Source organism: Anabrus simplex, chromosome 1 (assembly GCF_040414725.1).
Source record: "Anabrus simplex isolate iqAnaSimp1 chromosome 1, ASM4041472v1, whole genome shotgun sequence".
NCBI classification, from domain to species: domain Eukaryota; kingdom Metazoa; phylum Arthropoda; class Insecta; order Orthoptera; family Tettigoniidae; genus Anabrus; species Anabrus simplex.
The window spans coordinates 1,631,666,405-1,631,689,011 of record NC_090265.1 but is presented as its reverse complement, the minus strand read 5'-3'; the positions used below and the strand labels follow the sequence as shown (position 1 = coordinate 1,631,689,011).

At 38.6% G+C, this 22,607-nt stretch overlaps 1 protein-coding gene across 1 annotated transcript in view; it reads right to left on the bottom strand.

Annotated features, from left to right (window-relative positions):
* The window catches only part of LOC136863227 (serine-rich adhesin for platelets), a 367,265-nt gene that overhangs the window by 237,849 nt on the left and 106,809 nt on the right, over positions 1 to 22,607 (bottom strand). Inside the window, exon 4 of the mRNA XM_067139599.2 lies at positions 9,023 to 9,099. Coding sequence (XP_066995700.2) covers positions 9,023 to 9,099 — 77 coding nt within the window. The remainder of the gene's footprint in view (positions 1 to 9,022; positions 9,100 to 22,607) is intronic.

Here is a 22,607-nt window from a genome sequence, read left to right as displayed (position 1 = left end):
GGGAGAGCGCTGTCTCATATGACGTCACGCAGAAGGCGGCCTGGGAGAGAAACAAGTGAGCGCGATGCGGGAAGAGACCCCCCTGGGGATAGTGTCTCCTGAGGCCGTTCGCAGCACATAAGGGCAGTGGGGTTCCCTCTCTGGCTGTCCCTCAGCGACGTCCAGCCTGGCGATGGTCAATGCCGCCCCCGTGTCTATTGTGACCCGGCACGGCCTGTCTCCGAGCCACCCGTCGGCGATCAAGCTGTCGTCGCTCCGCTCGGTGACAACATTTAGCGTGAAACGAGGGAACGGTAGTGACTGTGCTGACAAGCCCCTCTCCTTGTCGGTCCTTACTCGTTTTCTATGATCAAGGGCCGCCTCCATACGGCAGTTCCTCCGCAGGTGGCCACGCTTGCCGCAATTTCAATAGATGATCTCGTTGGTGCGTCGGCGTGCATCGTTCTCCCGTAATGGCGCTGGTCTCCGGCGCGTCCTCGCTTCTGACAGCTCGTATTCTTGGTGGCGGTGCCGCTGGGTGCCGCTGTTCCCTTCACTGCCTCCACCCTCAGGGCTAACATCAGGGCCTCTGAGGTCATGCTCTCCGCTGAGCATCAGCTTTTGACAGATCTCAGAGTTGCGCAGCCCATCAATGAATGTATAGGCTGCCTCCCACTGAATGTGGTCCTGAGGAAGCTCATCCAGAGCCTTGTGGGCTAGCTGCTCCACATCTTGCGCGAATTCTTGCAGCGTCTTGTCAGCGCTAGGTCCTCTTCCTCAGATGGACTCGGTAGGTGGCTGCCAGCTGGTGGTCACCGTATCGGCTGTTGAGCGCTCTAATAATCTTGTCATGAGTGGCACCCAGCTGTACCACTTCCGCTGCTGGTCCTTGCAGTCCGGCGATTAGGTACACGATCCTTTCCTCTGATGTCCAACTGCTGTGCCCGCACATGGTCCCGAATTGGGCCTGGAAGGCCCGCCAAGATGTTGTCCCATCGAAGCGCAGGGGTTTTACTTTCCCGGTGCTGGAGCCGTTGTTGCTGCAGGAGGCCCTAGCACGAGTCTCCATGGCTGTCACTCTCATACGCAAGGCATTTCTTTCAGATCTCGAGCCCCTGACTCCAAAACCTGCGGTATTTCTTTGATCTGTTTTTCAACCAGTTCCTGTACGTCCTGCAATATGTCACTCTTCAATTTCCTTTCAAGAGAGCACATTTTCTGCTCTAATTTACCTTGTCCACCCTTAAGTTAATTTAATTCCGGTTTCAGTTCACTCTTGATTTCGTCCTGTTAAGATGAGGAGAGGCTGAAACTGTTCGCTATCCATTTTACAATTCACTAGAAATTTCTAGGTATGAAATTAGTGCTACCAGTTGATCCCAAATCTGACACCAGTTGTAACGAGTCGGAGGGGTAGTAGGATCAATTAACACCAGCCTGGTAGCTTCTATACCAAGATTTATTAGCTACGCACTAAACTACACAGGACTACACACAACTTTCGCTCATGACACACACACAGTTCGCGCTGAGGCAATATAATTAATAAATAAACTTGAAATCTGACGGTATACGTCTTTGTATATCAGTATAATATATTTGGACCTTTCGTATGTGTTGTTGGACCATATGCATGGCACATTTTATACTTCTATGTTGGTAACAGTGTATTCAACTGCCTGAAATGTGTACGTTAACGCCTGACTCACTGGACTCTCGGCTGTTGTGCTAAGCGCTCCGCAGACGACTGTCTGCTTGTCTGCTATTTGAACTTACTGGAGTAAGACGCTTTGTAATGCCTACTATATATTGCAAGATGAATTTCATGGCTAAAGGAATCAGATAAAGTGGTGTGGTGAATCCCTTTCAGGGATTAGTTGCGAATATAAATAAGTAATATACCCGTAACACGGTTCTAAATCAAAGTCCCCGATGTATGTGGAGTTATGCTACCCGCCGAACACGCTTCCCCTGCGACCATGTCAGATGCGAGCAGCGGGGAAGTGAGACGTCACAACTGGGTAACTTGGCCAAGGTTGTATTACGTCAGACGGAATGTTCCATTCTTTTCTATCGTTAATTTCTTCCAGATGGATTAATGATAAGAAGAAATAAACCACATCACCGTATGGCCTAATTTTTTATAATCATAATCCCCAAGTTTCAAGCAGATCTGTTAAAATTTGCGTAAGATATTAGCAATTACAGTTCTCAGGGGATACTGAATAAATAGGCAGGCATTTCGCTTGTCAAGCCAGTCTACCTTGTGCCACAGTCAAGGCCGGTCGGTCAGCTGTTGGTCATGCTATTGCCGTGATGTTAGTCGCCAGTTCGACTCTCCGATGGAAGTTTAAGTTCGCGTACTATTGAACTCTGATTCTACAAACGCATCTACAAGACTTAGAAATATTACAGTATCGTTTACGTAGGCTAATAGAAACTGCATATGAGTTGAAACGTGAACAGTTAAGGTGTTCAACTATTTACAGGAACAGTGTGATTTGAACTTGTACGATACTACGTTACCAAGTACTCAAACGTAATTTGATGTTTAAATTGCAAGAGATGATAGAATTTGAATGACAGTGTTTAAACTTCACAAAGTTGAATACTAAAAGTGAGAAAACCTTGTCGTTTGTGAAACTTCAAAACTGTACATAATTTTGTATTTAACCCTAACAAGTGATAAACCTGTGCTAATAAGCGAGACATAATTCAGTATTTCAAACTGTACAGGTGATTGAATTTTGTGACAGTGTTACTCTACCAAGGTGTTAGAACATTTCGTCAAACTATACATTTTTGTTACAAGCTACTGACACAAGTAGTTGAATTTAACAGTGCTATCGAACTTAGGATTTATTTTCCAAGTGACCATATTCACGATAGAACATAGCCTTAGAACTGTGGTTAAATAAACTGGTACAGTTAACATTTCTTGTGTTGAACCCAGGACGGTTCTTGAAAGGACAGCGTTTTCTTTATTTAATAGTGAATGGGACTAAATTCGTCCCAGAACAAATTCTTAGGTTTCATTTATTTCTAGAATTAATTCAAACTTGAACTGTTTGGAAGTGGAATATTTTATTTTCTATGTCACTATTCAGCCGAAGTTCTCATATTTAACTTTGATAAAGCGACTTATTTATTTTCCGTGGCTGATACTTCACAGATGTAATTTTGAGTTCAATTCAAGCCATCAGCAATAACTGTGTTCATTAGTGAATCCTACCGTGAAGTCAATTGAGTGCAGACCAGTTACTTACGATCTATTTCATGCCCAGTGCCACGTTACAACCAAGACTACGGTTGCTCCTAGACCATCCAGACCTTCCAGATATTCAAGACAGGCTTGGAAGATGGTGGCACCATAAGCAGACATTATGACCCACAATATATCAGGGCCAATTCCGCCCCCAAGGAGAAGTACTCATTATAACTGCTGTGCTGAGGTGATGTTGAAATCTAACTTTATTTCATGAATAAACTTCAAAACAAATTAGTGTTCCATTATACTTATCTGACTTCCCTCTCCTCTGTAACAATTCAGATAGGGACCGGTCACCCCTGGGCCGAGTCTTGTGTTCAGCTAGCCATCAAAACAAACTTTTACGGTTACAGCAGTTATATTTTAATTTGATGAAAAGGATGTAGTGTTTAATGTAGAATTAATTTTGTTGTGTGACGGGTGGTTGCTTGGTGCACTGTTCATTATGGATTATTTGGTAATTTAGTGTTCTTCATTTATGTAACTACTGCATTTTATTTATCCGTTGATTTGGTTTTTTTTTCTAAAGTTTGTGTGTGCATCGGTTTTGGTGTTCATATTTTATGCAAGGCAAAATTTATGTTCGTTCATTTTCATCATGGGACTTGTATTTGGAGTCGTCGTATGTGCATTGTGATGTCCGTTGTACTCTTGGTGTGTTTTGGTCTTTTCCCATTTTATTTTTCATATTTATTTTATTTCTGGTAAACTTGTGTGTGTGCTTCTCTTGAAGTTTCCTTCATGCTGGTGTTTTCATTTGATTTATTGCTTCCCGTGCTTGTAAATTCTGCCTGTGTTTGACGTAAATTTTATTGTGACATAGTGTTCTATTTATTTTCATTATTTTAATTCGGGTTCGTTTCTCTTCTGTAACTGTACATTTTGAATTGTGCACCGAGCAATCTCTGTTGACACTAATTTTCCCAAATAATTATTATTAAAAGTAATTTAAGGTAGATAGTTATATTTTGGGCTATATGGTGACAGTGAAGTTTGGTATTATTCATTTTACGTGTAGTGTTTCTGTAGAATGTATTTTTTTTTTTTTTTGCTAGGGGCTTTACGTCGCACCAACATAGATATGTCTTATGGCAACGATGGGACAGGAGAGGGCTAGGAGTGGGAAGGAAGCGGCTGTGGCCTTAATTAAGGTACAGTCCCAGCATTTGCCTGGTGTGAAAATGGGAAACCATGGAAAACCATCTTCAGGACTGCCGATAGCGGGATTCGAACCTACTATCTCCCGGATGCAAGCTCACAGCCGCGCGCCTCTACGCGCATGGCCAACTCGCCCGGTCTGTAGAATGTAAGGACATTGTTAATGGGGGGCTTTAATAATGTCTGTGTCATGATTCTTGCATTATTGAGTAGCCTTATCTTCTCGAACCGTGTCGGATCTGCCGTTGTTGATTATCTGCCCTTATGTTTTTCTGGTCGTTACGTAACTGTTGTATTGTTATTATTATTATCTTATCGCATGTCGAGTCTGCCTCTGGATGCCGTTGTGTACGGATCTTAATTGTTGTTGCTCTCTTACGAGTGTGTATTTGAGTATGTGCTTACTAACATTTAAGTATTAACTGCCCGGTTCTCTCTTGAAGTGTAGGGCATATGAACGATGACTTCTCGTTTCTTTCTGTTGGTGATTTTATTTTGGTGGTGTTTAATTTTACTATGCTATATGGTTCTATTTCTGCAGTATGATAAGCAACTGATAGTTTTCGTCAGATATGTCTTGGTGATTCATTTTGTGCGACACGTTTTGTATTTATCTTCTTCTGCTACGCGTTCGGTGTAGCGAACCTTCCATTAAGAATGGTCCTTAGACAATTTATTTATTTTAAGTGTAGATAGCATGTTATATGGTACATTTTAGGTTTATTCAAGGAGCTCCTTTCTTAGTTAGGTCGCTAGGGTTAGTATTTCGTTTAAAAAATATATATATTTTCTTAAATTTTGTACTATTTATCTAAATTATTTATTTATTTAAATTAAGAGATATTATATTTAATTGTTAAAAACCTCACCTTAAGATTCATAAAATTATTTTAATTTAAAGGCTCTATGTTTAACCAAAAGGTGATTTACTTGTTTTATTTGCTTAAATTTCTAATTTCATTTTCTTATTACTGATAAAATTGCTTTTATTTCACACATTTATTTCCTGCTAAAGATGTAAAGTTTTGTACAGTTTATTGAATTAATTATAGTAGTTTTTTTTTTAAAAGGGTGTATAAATTTTTCTTGCAGATGCTTGTCCTGGTTCTGTTGTTGATCCCACCCCTTTTAGTTCCTCGGGAAATGGGTCCCTTGTGTTAAATATTCACTCTTCCACATTGATTTTAAATTTATTCTGTGTTTTTTTTGGTAGCATTTTGATTTTGTTGCTTCCTTGTTGTGATACGCCTTCCCATGGTGTCACTAATCGGACACCATTTTGATATCACTTGTGTGTGAGGGGGTGTGTCAGGCAGTTCACACACTTCACTACACTGGCAGTCGCTCATGACTCAACCACACCATCTTCTAACTCCATCTAACTCTCACTAAATCCAGGCAAGTCACTCCAATCATATACAGCTGCGCCAACCCTTCTAGAACAGTCCAGATGCTAGATGTGTCCAGGAACCTCGCATGATGGAAGACTTCAGATTAATTGTCGAGTAATTTCCATACTCCTCTGCAACGGGACCGCAGGCGGAAGCGAGTGGGGCCGGCCTAGCACGTAAGTGTTGATCGTGATTGGTGCAGTTGAAGCGCAAGGGAGTGGGCCTATACGGTGTCGAGCCTGGCCCATAGCAAGTTGGCAAGGCGGACGCTATAACCATTACAATATATAATGCTATAACACACCTGTCAAAAATACACACTATTAAACAGGTATGGTAATGTTTTATATATATTTTAATTAGTGTTTTTGACAGACTGAAAAGCTTTTTATACATTACAAAAGCAGAGACGACAGCTATGATCCCTCTCAATGATATGAAGTGGCACTTGCACAAAAGGTAAGAAGAAATTAATTTTTAACAGTCAGCCTATATCAGAACCAAATATTTTGTATTTCAGGCAACTATATACATGATATATTTCATGATTTGGTTTGCAGTGACTTACACTAAAGTTGGAAACTCAAATTATTCCGGATAGATAATTATAGTGTTTTTAGATTATTTTATCACTTTTGAACTGTATTTATATACTTTTAATTAAATACTTTTAACAGAATGTTGTAAATGATGTGTTTTAGGACTCATAACTGAGGTTTTAACAAGATGTAAAAGGATTCATTGGACTATATTGATACTTATCTTCTTGGATTATATCATAATAGGACCTTGTATTAGGACTTGTTAACCAACATCAGTATGTTGGTTTTATATTATTATTATTATTATTATTATTATTATTACCCAGTTCCTGCAGATCTATGTTTACTTTCATCAACCATGGTGAATTGGTCTTCCTCTTTTGCCAGTAAACGAGAAGCTGGTTGGTCAATCTGGCACGATACATTAGAGGCCGACTAAAGACCACAATATTCAACTTTTAAATTTGGGGTGAGTTTTGATGTTTGCCCGGCAACTGCACATCCTCTGGCTGTGTTGTTCTTTCCTCTCCTTGGTCCGGAGGGTACCTGTCTTCCTTCTTGGTGATTTGTCCTGGAACCTCCTTCGTTTAAGAATCCTCCTAAAAGATGTCCAACCGGGTGAGTTTGCCGTGCGGTTAGGAGCGCGTGGCTGTGAGCTTGCATCCGGGAGATAGTGGGTTTGAATCCCACTGCCGACAGCCCTGAAGATGGTTTCCTGTTGTTTCCCATTTTCACATCAGGCAAATGCTAGGGCCGTACCTTAATTAAGGCCACTTCCAACACCTAGGCCTTTCCTATAACATTGTCACCGTAAGACCTATCTGTGTCGGCGAGGTAAAGCAAAAATAAAAAAATAAAAATAAAAAATAAATAAAATTATCCGCTCTTTTAAGTCTCTTTCTGTTCCTCCCATTTCCTGCAGATCTATGTTTACTTTCATCAACCATGGTGACTTGATCTTCCTCTTTTGCCAGTAAACAAGAAGCTTGGTAAATTTGAGATGATGCATCTTGTAAACGTGTCCATAAAATGCTAGGTGTCTCTTCCTAGCCATGTCCGTGATTTTTTCACAGTATTTGTAGAGCTCTTGGTTGGGTCACCGTTTGTATTCATTCCCTTCCTTGACTGGGCCTAATATCTTCCTCAAAGTTTTTCTTCCCTGTATTTCAAGCTTGTCTGCGAGTCCCTTCTCTTTAATATTATACATTCTGAAGCATACAAGGCTACAGGGCGGATGACTGTCTGGCAGTGCTTCGTTTTAGTGTTCCGGGAGAAAGACTTTTTATTGTAGGTGTTCTTGGCCAGTTGGTATGTCAGATCTAGTTTATTAACTCAAGTTGATAATGGGTTTAAACCTGTTGGTTTTCTTGATTGTTCCTTGCACCAGATGCAGTGTACACGGAGATTCACTAATGTTTGTAATGCATTGTGTTTTCTCAATTGAAATGTGATATCACAGTATATATCATCTGTCTGGTTAACTCCTTCTGGCACTCTCTTTTTACCTTTTCTACTGCACAGTTAAAGAGCAGTGGGGAGAGGCCGCTTCCTTGTCTCACCCCAGTCTTGATTTCAAAACTTTCTGAGAGCGTTTCTCTGAACTTCACTTGTGACCTGGTGTTATTTAAAGTCTGCTAGATAAGGTTATGGGTCTTCTGGTCCAGTCTTGATTTCTGCAGAATTTTCATGAGAGTAGGTCTGTCAACTGAATCATACGCCTTCCTAAAGTCGACAACAGTAATAATATTAAAAATGACTATAACAGAATCCATAATTTTGAAATACACAAAGTAAAATACACTTAAGTGACGTAACTGCAATAATTCGTTCATTCATTCCATTCATTTCTTACCGGTCATTTTTACCTGATGGACCACTGACTTCAGGTTGCATATCTGTTCAGTACAAGAGCGCACTTTTCTGAATCCCCCTTGATATTCTCCTAGTTGTGGTTCTGCTCTGTTTAATAAGGCCTTGGAGAAAATCTTGTATGTAACAGGAACCAATGAGATTCCTTAATAATTATTCATGACGGTCAAGGCTCCTTTCTTATGCAGAGGATGAATCAAAGCAGATATCCAGTCACTATGTATTATTATTATTATTATTATTATTATTATTATTATTATTATGTGTGATTTAATGTGTTATTTTAGCTTCTAAATCTATTGTTGTTCATCTGAAGAAGGCCCAAATTGGAGCCAAAACATATCCTATCAGATATCATATGCTGTACTGAATTGGTGGATTGACCTTGTGATTTCCGTTGAAGAAATTTTAAATATTTTTCAGGCAACTGCCACATGATAACATTTCAATGCTGTGCAGCCTTGAATTCCATGTGGCAAAGTGTGGCTGTGGCATGCTGCTTAGTCGTCTGATGAGCCAGCTATGGTAATTCAGGAGGAGGCTGATACAAAACTGCTTAAATGTGCTAATGTAACTTTTTGCATAAACAAAGCATGGGCTTTAACTATGCTGTATGTTGATTTAAAGATATTACAGGTTCCTTTTTCTGCTTTTAAACCACACCAGTCTAACCTACACTATATGAAATTTTAATGTATTGTACCATTCCCCATTTTTTGAAGTTGAAAATTAGGAGAAAGAGGGGTGTTTTATGTGAGTAAATATGGTAGCACCAAAGGATTAAAATATCTATTGGTAAATAAAAATAGACATACCAAGACCTTTCTTGATAAACTCGTTCTTCCTTCGGCAATTATACCTGCATATCTGCTCCAAGCTTTTGACATACTCGCTAAAACCAGACAGACAATACATGAATTACCCCACATAATTACAATACACATACAATAAGTTCAACTGGCATCTATTCAGTACATATGAATCATAAGTACCAATGACTACAAGAGGAACAATAAAAATGAGTAAACATAATACAGTGAACTACTACAATTTATGAATTTCATCTTATTCTAATATCTGTAATTGACAAGATTTCCAAATGTCAAGTGAAAATGAGACCAAACATGTATACTATAAAAATAATGCATAATGCATAATTAAATTAAAGTGTTGAAGAGGTGGGCCTTTTAACTTGGCAATTTAAAATTAACAAAATAAAGGTCATCATCCCAAATACCTAAATAGATAGATAGATTGCATAATTAAATTAAAGTGTTGAAGAGGTGGGCCTTTTAACTTGGCAATTTAAAATTAACAAAATAAAGGTCATCATCCCAAATACCTAAATAGATAGATAGATAGATAGATAGATAGATAGATAGATAGATAGATAGATAGATAATGCCTTTATTGGTGGTGAAGTTAGGGCTCAAGGCCCTCTCTTACATTTAACCACTAAAATAGTATACATAAACATAACTTATACAGTACTTACAAATACAAACAACACAAAAAATATTAACAGCAAAAACAACAGTAATAATATTAAAAATGACTATAATAGAATCCTTAATTTTAAAATACACAAAGTAAAATTCACTTAAGTGACGTAACTGCAATAATTCGTTCATTCATTCCATTCATTCAACAGTTATCCAGTAAGTCAGCAGGATCCACTCAACAAATACTCACTGCACGCCACTTTAAACTTGCGATGAGAGGGATTGTCCATAATGTTCGCAGGTAGCAAATTCCATGACCTGGATGCAGAGATTATGAAGGAGCGGTTGTAAGCAGCAGTGCGGTTTACAGGTATGGCAAGGGTGGAGCCAGATCTCGTATTGTGGTCATGATATGACGAGAGGTAAGAAAAAGGTGAAGAAAGATAGTTGGGAGTATTTGTGGAAAGTATTTTGTGCAGAAGTGATAGCATGTGAAATTCATGGCGCTGGTGCACTCGAAGCCACGACAGTTCCTTATAATAATGTGATAAACGATCATCATATGGCAGATTAAATATATATCTTACGCAGCTATTCAGGCTCTGGTTCAGTTTCTTGTTACTGTCGCAAGTGAGTACTCATTCTTTTTCTTCATGTTTTGCCATTCCTTTCTTAAAAATTTCATGTTAATTCTAATTTTTTCATCATCAGGTTCTATTGGTTCCAACTTGGACTGGGAATTCTCCTCATATCACAAGAGAAATCCATTATATTATAAGAAATCGCATGGTGTTCCCTACATTCAATTTCTGTATCAGAAATATTTGACCTTAAGCAAGACAGACACCCTCTGCGCCGATGTTCAACATTCAATTTTCTACCTGAAGATGCACTTGAAATATACAACTTACTAGAAGCATCTGGACTTTGTATTTACACCAGCATCTTATACTTTTAATATGCAGTTTTAGAGTATTAACTAAAAAAAGGGCAATATTTTAATCATCATTGTAGAAAATCGTTGTGATACTCTTCTTACAGTCTAATTGCAACATATGTAGACCTGAAATTTTATCTGTCATTGGTCAGTACAACATAATTTTATCTATCAACATTTCATCCACTCCACCATTTCAGATGTATATTACTGCACCATATACATAGTTCACTCTTTAAAAATTTTTTTCCCACAATGTCACTTTGTTTTAGGACATCGGCAAATCAAAGTGTATCTTATTTAGGCTGATGATGGCTCACATACGGTCGAAACTAGTCCCTTGTTAACATATTGTAATGTATTTATAGACATTGCAATTATTGTACAGTATTGAGTAGGTGGAATAAACTTTGTAAAATTGTATGTTACTGTATATTGCAAACATACCTGTCATGAGCTCTTGTCAATTTGCTTATGCCGACGATCTGGCAATAATTACTCAGCGTGTGGATGCTAATGTGACAGAGAGAACTTTAAATGCAGAATTGGATGTTCTGTGCACATACTTCAAAAATGTCGTGCTTAAAACCAAGCCCTAGTAAAACGGAAACCTGCTTCTGCCATTTAAATAACCGGCAAGCGAATATCACCTTGAAAGTGTCACTTAATGGAAGTCTTCTTCCTGACAATGCCAACCCCAAATATCTTGGAGTTGCTCTCGACCGAATGCTATCGTGGAGGAAACATCTGACCAACCTAGCAGCCAAATTAAGAACACACATCATCCACAAACTTGCTTGCTCCAAATGGGGAGCTTTTGCATCTAATTTTGCGTACTTCAGCTATGACGCTGGTGCTTTCCACAGCTGAGTACTGTTCTTCAGTTTGGATCAACAGCTCTCAGGTTAAAATGGTGGACATGGTCCTGAATGAAACAATAATGTAGAGTTTGAGGGATGTTCCACCATTCAACACATCGCAACAATTTATTAAATTATAAGAAGATCGGTTTCGACTCCCATGGGGTCATCATCAGTTCTTGGTGAAAATTTAATTAAGGGGAATCTGATAACAATCATCATAACAAAAAATCCATGCACATATAGGTGGTTGCATGGGAATACATCATTGAGTTGATAGATATTACCTTGAAATGCAACATACACTTGGCAAGGAGAACTTGGAGCTTAGAAAGTTCCTAGTTCTGGCTCTAACAGTCTTGTGTTCATAGAACACGAACACTGAAATTACATGTACTGGATTGAAAATAATCACAAAACACAATAAGGACACTTATAATGGTGTGGAAAACTTGGCTCTATAAGAGCATTCTTGGATTTGACAGTCCTGTTTCTGTCTGAAAAAGATTGGACGAAATACACACAATGAAGCACTAAGCACTACAACTACAGATTTACACACAGACGATAGCTGAGCTTACAACTTACGCAAGTACACTCACACTGTTCGTGCTCTCTCTCTTAATTTCTCATGTTCCATCTATAATGACACACACACACACACACACACACACACACACACACACACACACACACACACACACACACACACACACACACACACACACACACACACACACACACACACACACACACACACACACACACACACACACACACACACACACACACACACACACACACACACACACACACACACACACACACACACACACACACACACACACACACACACACACACACACACACACACACACACACACACACACACACACACACACACACACACACACACACACACACACACACACACACACACACACTCTCTCTCTCTCTCTCTCTCTCTCTCTCTCTCTCTCTCTCTCTCTCTTTTTTAGTTTGAGACTTATGCTTTTGTTCTTCAAAATCCTCTTCTCTTTTCTGTCTTTGATTTGTTGCCAAGTTATACCCAATTCTTCAAAATCATCCTGAACTTCTTTGAACCAATTATTATTGATTTTATTTTTCAAAAAATAATCAAATAGTTGTTTCAATATCCTGGTGTCTGGTAATCTTGATATGTGACAGAAAAAGGAAATTCATCTTTTATATATAGAGGTATAAAAGTGGCTTTTCTCCAGGCAAATTACAGAAGCTGACTTAAAACTCTCAATCAGGATGGTATTTAGAGCATAAAAATAAAGTACCACAAAATGCTAGAAAAAAAAAAAAGAGATGGCAAATGTCAACAGTATTGGAACAATGAGGTAGATCACAACCCTAGATTCAATGCACATCTATATATATATATATAAGAGTTTTGACTGTACATAGCTCAGAATTAAAGAAGAATGGTATTTCTGTATAGGTGATGTCCATAGTAACAAGGATATGCACTTTTTACTTTTCTGTAATTTCTGTCTGTACGTACATGTATCACGAGAAAACGGCTGAAGAGAATTTAATGAAAATTGGTATGTAAAGTCGGGTAATGAGCCACTACAATCTAGGCTATAAAGCATTTTATTTACGCTGAGTGAAATGGTAGTTTACGGGAAGGCCTAAAATTTAATTCTCAAATATGTACATTATTAGTGGTCCTATCGATAAATACTACATAACTGAAGTTATACACAATTAAATTTCTGATCATTTATGTCATATATTTTTACCGTACCGGCTATGATAACAGAGATATTCATGAATTTGTATTTTTGTTGCTAAGTCCATATGAATGCCTAGCCACAAGAAAATGGGTAAACAGAATTTAATGAAAATCAGTACATAGTGTTGGGGAATAAGAAACTACAGTCTAAGCTACCAACAATTTTATTCATCCTGGATAAAATGGTGGTTTAGGGGAAGGCGCCTAAATTTTGACTTTTAAATGCCTATGTTATTGGTCCCATCGAAAAGTACTACATAACAAAAGTTATAGAGAATACAATTTCCAAACATTTATGTTTTATTCAGTTTTACCGTACCAACTACGATAAGAGTGGTATTTCCGAGTCGGAAGAAAACTATATGTGAAGGCCTACAATATTATATATAAACTTTATTGCGCACAAGTTGTGCAGTATTAGGATAATTAATCAATACAGAGTTCTATGATTGATTTCACACGATTTTTACACGACAGTACGTGATATCTGTCACAATGTTTATCACAGAGTTCACATATGCACATCGAGTCCGGGTCGTGGTATGTCTTCGACCTACAGATTTTGTGATGGTAGCCATGGACTGCCATGGAATTTACAAAATGTCTCAGCTCCTGGTTTGTGCCGGTCCATGCTCTGTTCATCATGGCCTCTGAAGAGTAGAACTCTGGCCATATCTCCTTCTTTTTCTTCTCCCTCTCTAACCGCAGTTTCTTCCAGTTCTCTGTACAGGGCAGATTGAATTTCCATCTCAGGTCCTCTATTAGAAATGTTTCTTTCGCGAGTTCGTACGCTAGTCTTGACTTGGTGTACTTTGAAATTCCGAGGGCTGCTTTCAAGAATCTGGCTTTCACTTTTTCCATTCGTATTAGGTCTTTATAGCTTAACTTTTCCCATGTTATCTCTATTCCGTATGTTAGAATAGGAACGATTTTGGCATCAAAGAGGGCTATAGCTGTTTCCATGGAAAGTTTTCTTAATGGCATGATGTCGTAGATGGCTTTGGTTGCGGCAGCTGCTCGTTGTGTTGTGTGAATTCTGAATGAGTGTGCTGTTGTCTGGACCGTTACGCCCAGATATTTGAAGCTGTTCGTAGTTTGTAGAGGTTCATGTTTGAGGTAAATTTTGTCCCTTGCAGATGGGCGTCCTCCTTTCCTGAAGACCATGTGTACTGTCTTTTCTGCGTTTATTTGCAGTCCGTTGTATTCAGCCCATGTTCCTAGAGCATTTATTCCTTTCTGGAGTTCCTGAGTAAAAACACCATCATAATTTCAGACAACGTAACAACCTCGCAAGAAATTATACAGACAAACGGAGTGTTACAAGGAGACCCCCTTAGTCCCCTTCTGTTCAACGTAGCCACACATGACGTGGTCCAAGCAATAAGAACTTCCGCTCCGTCCCTCAAGATTTATATATACGCAGACGACATGGTGATAGGTTCTCACGATACTAACGAAGGCCTACAATATTGAAAGCTCATAAAATCGATCAACTATAACATTACATTGACCATTGTTTGTTGTGATATTCCTTGTCTCCTATGCTGTCACTCGTCTCCAATGGATGGAATTACTGCTGCATACCGAGAATAACAGCTGGGAAATAGCTGGGGAGTTCAGTAACTTTCTTCTTTAGCATGCCATTGCTCTGGTTCAATCATTTTCTGATACTGCTGGTACGTAATACTCTGGTTCATCATAGTATTCAAACAATTCGACCCTACTCCGACATGCTGATTGGAATGATCAGTGTGCACACCTTAATGAAATAATGGTACGTGTCCACTAAGACCTGGTCTAGAAATTACAATTTTGGCCTATTCCAAATTATAGCACCATAATTCACTAAATAATTCTAAATTTAACCCTGAAAAGAACAGTTTCTTAAGAAAAGCTTCTTTCTCTTCACTTTTATTAAATTCTACATTAATTTTATTCCAAATTAGCAGTACAGTAGGGGTTTCTCCTCTGGCTTGGAAAAAAAAAAAATTGCCTCGAAGTCAGATTCCGCCCCCCCCAGTGTAGTGAACTGAGATTTTCCGACTAATCGGGCACTCCTATTAAACAGATGAATAAGAGAGCATAGTTTTTGCCCTGGGACTCAACACTATTTTCGCCCCCCCACCGAAATTAAAGTGTGTTCAGAGCTCACAGCTGTCTGCAGCCTGGTCATTCCAGCTCTGCAACTTCGGACTGTTAGATCATTCCGTGATTTAGGCCTTGTGCAATTGAACTATGTGTTACAAGTACATGTGTATCAAGTTGTGCAACATACGCTTACGCCATCTGTGTGCGACGATTGGAACTTCAATTGTGTACTGACTTTGCTCGCCAGAGAGCGATGCAGTGCTAGACGGTTTTGATACTAGTGGCCTAGACCTGAATGTGGCTGTCGACTGTTGGAATTGCTCGAAAGTGGACGCTTACTGTAACCATTAACCCTTTCCACTCGAATTATTTGTAAGTCCTGATTTCTCCCTACTCGTATTTATTTCTGTCAGCATTCTTCATTTTTTTAAACCTTGTATTAAGTACTGGTTTTAACAATATATACAGGAAGGAACTACAAAATTAATTAATTTATGGTATTTACAATGCACAAAATAATGTTTTTCACTTTCTTAACGGTATGCCTTGAGTGTGTGGAAGCGTTCAAAGCAAATGCCTGGATGGAGCCCTGGTTGCTTCTCACAGGTTTTACAGAAGTGGACTGTCTCTCTCCTCCCTCCAACAACTTTCCTGTCACTGCAAACCTTGCAATCTTTAGTTTTTCCTTCAGGATGGGGGTACAGCAAGTGTAGCTTGCCATTCAGCCTCACTTCTTCATCCGTTGAGGAAGGTCTTCCCCTTTTCCTGTTCTGTGTATTCCGCACATTTTATACAAGTTGTCTTACCAAGTTTTTCCTGAACTTCAGATGGGTGATAACATTGTTACCTTCTTTGAAGAGTAAGAAGGCATTCACTATTGTGATCTCCAGAAGCCAGAAGAACATTTTTCTCCACCACTTCACTGATTTACGTGTGAATGGGTATGAGCTAGCATAGTGGTCAGAAAGACCAACGCCCCCCATGTATTGATAAGCACATACCACTGTAGGTTTCTCTACAATTTCCTCGGCACCTTGACGTCTTATTCTTTGCACAGGCTGAGTGGAATCGTCATAGAAAGTAGACAGCATAGCAATAATTCGCTTGTCCTTCCAAACCAAGCCAGAAGTGTTATCTGTTCGGAGTGCAATAATGTCATGTTGTTTCATTCTCTTTGTTGCGGCTTTTCTCACTTGTAATGGCAGACCTCTCCTATTTACCATTACAGTGCCTCTAATATGGACCTTTAGTTTCAGTAGCTCAGCAGCAAGGTCGTAACTGGTATAGAACCGGTCCGTAAAGACATGAAACCCAGTTTCGTTGGTGGCTTGCAAAACTTTTGTAACCAAATGAATAACTATCCTGCAAGTGAAGGGTAAATCTTGCCTAACAAGTGATTGTGTGGTTATTGAACCATAATATGGTTCAATAGCACATACGTATCCGGTGCTCGAGTCTGACAGTACATAAATACGGAGTCCCCACTTTGTTGGTTTCTGCTTATTGTAACACTTGAACACGACACGACACGACCCTTGAAGCCTACAGTGCTTTCATCAACACTCAGATTCTTTCCTGGAATGAAGTGTTCCCTGAATTTCGTGTCCAGGTACGACACTATATTTCTGACCTTCGAAACTCTAGATTGTGGGCCTGCCCTATCAACATCAGGGGAAGAAAGATGGAGATTCCAGAATATCTGTAGAAATCTGTCTCGAGAGAACACATCTTTGTAGAACACCTGCTTATCCAACCAGTCTTCACTAAAATAATCCTGCATTTCTGCCTTACTGTTCATCCCCATGTTGATAATTACACCAATAAATGCCTTCAGCTCTCCTAGTCACAGCTTTCCAAGAAAACCAGATAGATCTCTTCTGAAGTGGCGTATTTTGCTGTATTTTCATTTCAGCAAATTTGTTCGTCTCATGGACAATAGAGGTTAGCAACTGATCAGTAAAAAATAGCTGCCAGTACTCTAGTTCTATTTTAGGTCTATTGCCACACGTTATGAATCCACTCACTAACCTGAAAGGAAATTTGGGTAATCCTGCATCACCAGTTCTCCACGATCTCCAAGGTATATTTGAAGTCAGCACTGTATGACTGGGACCGGGACGAGTCATAATACTACCGCCTCCTCTATGATTTCTTGCGACACTGATATCGATATCATCACTTGAATCACTAATGGATATATCACTTTCATCGCCAGTTTCAAAATTTTCGTCACTTTCATGGTCACTATCAACAAAATCAGCCGAAATAGACGCAAGAATCTCAGCTTCGGTCAGACTGTGTGCCGCCATGTTGCTTCACGCGACTGCTTTCCATTGTCAAGGAAACAGCAATTTTGCCGAGCAAAGAGAAACTAAAACACTCATATTTTGTTTCTTTCTGTTTCCGGAAGGGACCAGCACTTACGAAACGAAGTACAAAAGTCCTGGCTTGCCAGGTAATCTAGCAATGAGCGGCGAAACATTGTGTCGACTCAGGGTCGACACATGAGCTATAACGCTAAGTGACGGCTGTCGACCTCAGGTCGACACACGAGCGGAAAGGGTTAATAACTGCTGTCCAACTTCTAATATAATGACCGACTTGGTCGGTATTGGGTAACAAGGAAGGTATACCTCGCCAAGGGACGAGGATGAATGTATTTTAATGTATTGTATTTCCACATTAGTGTTAATTATGTAGGATCCTTTTTAAATTCTTACTTGTGAGTGCAGTAGTAATTAGGTGAAACACGCAGAGTTACCTAGGCATATATGGCATCTATGTAAGTACGCCTTTTATGATTTACTTCTGTTAATATTATTACACAGGTATGTGTCATTTAAACTTTAGTTAGTGGATTTATTGTGATCTGATTGTATTTGTGGTATTACGTTTTAAGTGAGTGCCATGTGTAACGGTGAAGGCCATTGTTGTTTAGGTAAAATTTTCCTTACCTGGCTACATTTGTTTTCCTCTTGGATTTATTTTGATTTCCTGCGTATTTGTGAGTGTTTTTCTGTGCTATTTCCTGGATGTGTGTGCGGTTACTATTTTGAAATTATCGCTGTTGTTGCTGGTTTTTTTTTTTTTTTTTTGCACGTAACCGTTTTTACCTTTCTGTGGTGATTCTCATGTTATTTATTCGTGCATTATTACGTGTGTTTCGGCTTTCTCATGCCCGTGTTTCAACCTAGTACTACGTTTGCACTAATTATCACAGTTTTTAAAATTTTATTATTATTATTATTATTATTATTATTATTATTATTACCTAATTTCATAAATTTTAAGTTTCTCTGGTTCATCTATTTAGGGTTAGGATGGTATGTTTTCAACATTACTGCAGGTGGTTTATTAGATTACCGGTATTATCCTAATTACATGGGTATACCCGCATTAATTTTAACATAGTAATATTTTAGTAATGTAACTTGTAAAGTTATGGGTTTTAATTGAGGGTTTTGGACAGCCCTAATGTGAGTGATGTGTGGTTCGTGTCCTTATATATTCTTCTAATTGTTATTGCTTATCTCATCATGGCTTGGCAGTTATGTAACTGATTATTATTCATTATTGTCTTGTCGGGGATAGCGTCAACTTTTGCATCGTGAATATAAGAATGTATTGTGTTATTTTTCATCTTGAGTGGAGTTCGTGTGTTTGACTCTGTTATGTTTATTGAACTGGCTCGTTCTCTTATTTAATTAATATCGGGTGTTTTATTGATTACCTAGCCTACTTTGGTTTTTGCGATTTAAATTATAAATTAGCTGGGTTAATATTTTTGATTTGGTGCAGGCGTGTGTAGTACATTATGGTCTGTATATGTGTATTGTTTTAAATTTTATGTGATGAGGTGTGGGACCAACATTAATGCGGGGTTTGCGGGGAATTATCCTCCCACTGGGTTCTGTCAAAAGCCTTCTATTAAGGTATTCATTTCTTTATTTTAATTAAATTATTAAATTTTATTTAATTAATATATATATATATATATATATATATATATTGTAACGGTTCAAATCCCGTTACAAGATGATATATGTACTTTTATTATTTTATCTGTGCGATTACTATTATTGTAATATAATTATTATTCAATTTGATTCTGCAATGCTTGTCGCTTGTGTGATTGTAGTTAAATGTATGCATATATATGTGTGTGTAGATTAACATCAAAGACATGTACAGTGAGTATTGTTATATATCAGATGTTGGATATGACATTGCTATATTGTGCAACAATACTGCTGGCATGTCTGTCAAGTCATTGCTACATCATGGCTACGTCATCGTGAGTATTTAGCACTGAGCTCAGAGTCTCAGGCCTCCCCGGGGGATTTCACCATTGTATGTAATATTTGTCGCGAGGTGGGAGTATATTATAACTATTTCTGGAGATTACGTAGGTGCGTAAACCAACGTCTATAAAAGGTGGCTGCATATTGTAGCGTGAGTCATTATTCTACTGGAAGGAGAGGCACAGTTGGCCATTAAGGGAACGAAGATGGAGTGGCCTCAGTCAGTCAACGGGAGTCGATAGGTAAACGGAAGAAGAAGAGAGAAGAAGTGGATGGTGAACTGATGGAGTCATATAAGGACACACTTGCAAAGAAGTTATACCATACAGACTTACAAAGAGGTCATATGATATGGAGAAGAAGCAGTCACATGGATACATCACCAAATTAGGTGTGACACATCTACAGTAAACACAAGATTTAAGGAATATGTCGTAATTACACTCAAAAAGTTGAAGGTACAGTCAAGTGAAACAGTGAGGGATATATTTCGTATAAACTGTTAAATGTCCGGAAAAGAAGAATTCAAATTCATGCCTAGTTTCTTTCAGTTGCAATGTCATAATGTCATATTCTCATCTGTTTTAATCGCAGCAGTTCTCACTACTTTATATATTATTTCAAGAATATATTTTGTTCTATCAAATGAATTTGTAGTATTATTTTAATGACAGTAAAATATCTTAACCTCACAAGTAATGGGGAAACCGAATGCCAATCTCCTTTTCCCAGAATTTATATGGTATGTTGTCAAAAGTAAGCTTATTACCCCACACCCTTTTAGTATTAAAAGATTACATTGTGTCGACGCAACATGGGACTCGAATAAATTCAGAATTTGTTCTGAATAACAGCATATCATAGGTTCATTTTGAGAAGAGTATGCACATTTAAGCCAGCGGAAGTATTACCGGTAAATGTCAGGAGTGTAAGTTTGTGATATATTTGTATTTTGGGGATATGTTAAGGGATTTGAAGAGGGAAATTAATTTGAGATCGCGAACTATTAATAGTGAACCAAAGATGGACAAGGAAGACAATGACAAGTTATGTGACGTGGAGGTCATTGCTTCTAGAGATATCCAAGGTGAAATTGAGCGTAGGGAGCAGGTGAATACGATGAAAGATTCTCAGGTTATTCAGGAAAGTGCAGAAGTCGAGAAGCACACTGAAAATCAAAAGGTTGTTTTAGTGGGGAGGGACCTACAACTTTTTAATTTGCTGATTGCCAGATATACCGAGCTCCTTGAAAAGAATAACGAAAAGTACATGAAACAGATGGAAGAAATTAGTAGTAGTAGTAGTAGTAGTGAAAATAATAAGAAACAGATGGAAGAAGTGACTGGTAGCTGTAGCAAAATGGAAGAAAAGATTGATACTAGTAGTGAAAATAATAATAATAATAATAATAAAGAGATGGAAGAAATGATTAAGAGTAGTATCGAAAATAGGAATAGATAGATGGAAGAATTAATTGGCAGTTATAAAGAAAATTTTAATGTGACCATTAGTAACATAGACCCTAAGATATTAGAGATAAATAATCAAACATCTAAGTCAGAATATAAGTTAGAAAGTAAGTCAAATGAAGTGTTGAAATGGGAGGTAAAATGACGTTGGATCGGAGCAATCTTCATATTCAGATCGAGCAAGTCAAGGAGACAGGTACAGGGGACAGTAACAATATCGTACTGTTAAGTAATAAAATTTCTAGTAATCGGGAAGAAATTCATGAGGTAGCTGAGAAAAGATTGAACAAGTTTTACAATGCAGTTGGGGAAGATACGAGGGAACAGATTAGTAGAAATGAACAAACTGAAAGCAAACTTGTGGTGGTCAGTGAACTACGGAACGAACAGGAAACGCTATCACAGCAGGTGTGAGAGAGAGAGAGGAAGAATTGCAGGAAGAAGTGAGAATAGTGGAAGAGAATGCTGAAAGAGAAGTGGAAGAAGAAATTTTGAGTTGCCAGGGAGTGATACGGCAGGAATTTACAGGTGAGACGGGAGGAGAAGTGATGGTGGCGAGTGGTTTGTTACGTAGGGATCGTGATTTAAATAGGTTTCCTGGAAAACAGTTCATTGCTATAGAATTTGTAAAAGTAGTTTAGAAAAGGTTTGCAAGTAAGTTGAGGAATAATGTTATTGAATGGGAATACGTGCTGGAAATCTTGTCGAATGTTTTTGTTGGTGAAAGTAAAATATGGTTTTGAGTGTACTGGGATAATATGTCTAATTTAGGAGAGATTAAAGAGAAGTTCATTGACAGGCTCTGGGAGGAATGTGTGCAAGGGCACAAGAGAGAACGCATGATGGCTGGGGAAAGTATTATAGTAGAGAGGGGGGGGGGGGAAATGTTAGCCGTGTATCAGAGGGGAGGTAGTGATCATGATCATGATCCGCAGAGGATTAATAGTTGTGTTGATGGTGATAGGGGTCAGAAGAGTAACCAGAGAGAATCGGAAGATGGGAGGCGTACGGATTTGAGTTATCAGAGAGACTATGATAGTCTGAATATGAATGTTATCTAGGTGTCGTTATCGAGCCAGAGTATTTCAGATTCACAGGGAATCGGGTAGATTAAGTGGACAGGTTGAAGGTATAAGATGAACAGGTATGTAGTATAAGTAGTTGTGTAGTGAAAGTAGATTTAAGAGTATAGTGTGATGTTGACCTAAGGAATGTTAAGTAATGACGTAGTCATAGATAATCAATTAATTAATGGTAGTAGTAAGTTAGACGTAAGAAGTGATATGTTAAGTGATGTACGTACTTGTGATACTGAGAATGTGAGGTAAAACAGGCTTTCGGAGGAATGTGTGGAAGGGCACATGCGCACGAGAGAGAGAGCATATGATGTCTGGGGAAAGTAGTATAGTAGAGAGAGGGGAAAAAATGTTAGCCGTGTATCAGAGAAGTAGTAATCCTGATGAGCAGAGGATTAAGAGTTATGTCGATGGTGATAGGGGTCAGAAGAGTAACCAGAGAGAATCGGAAGATGGGGGGCG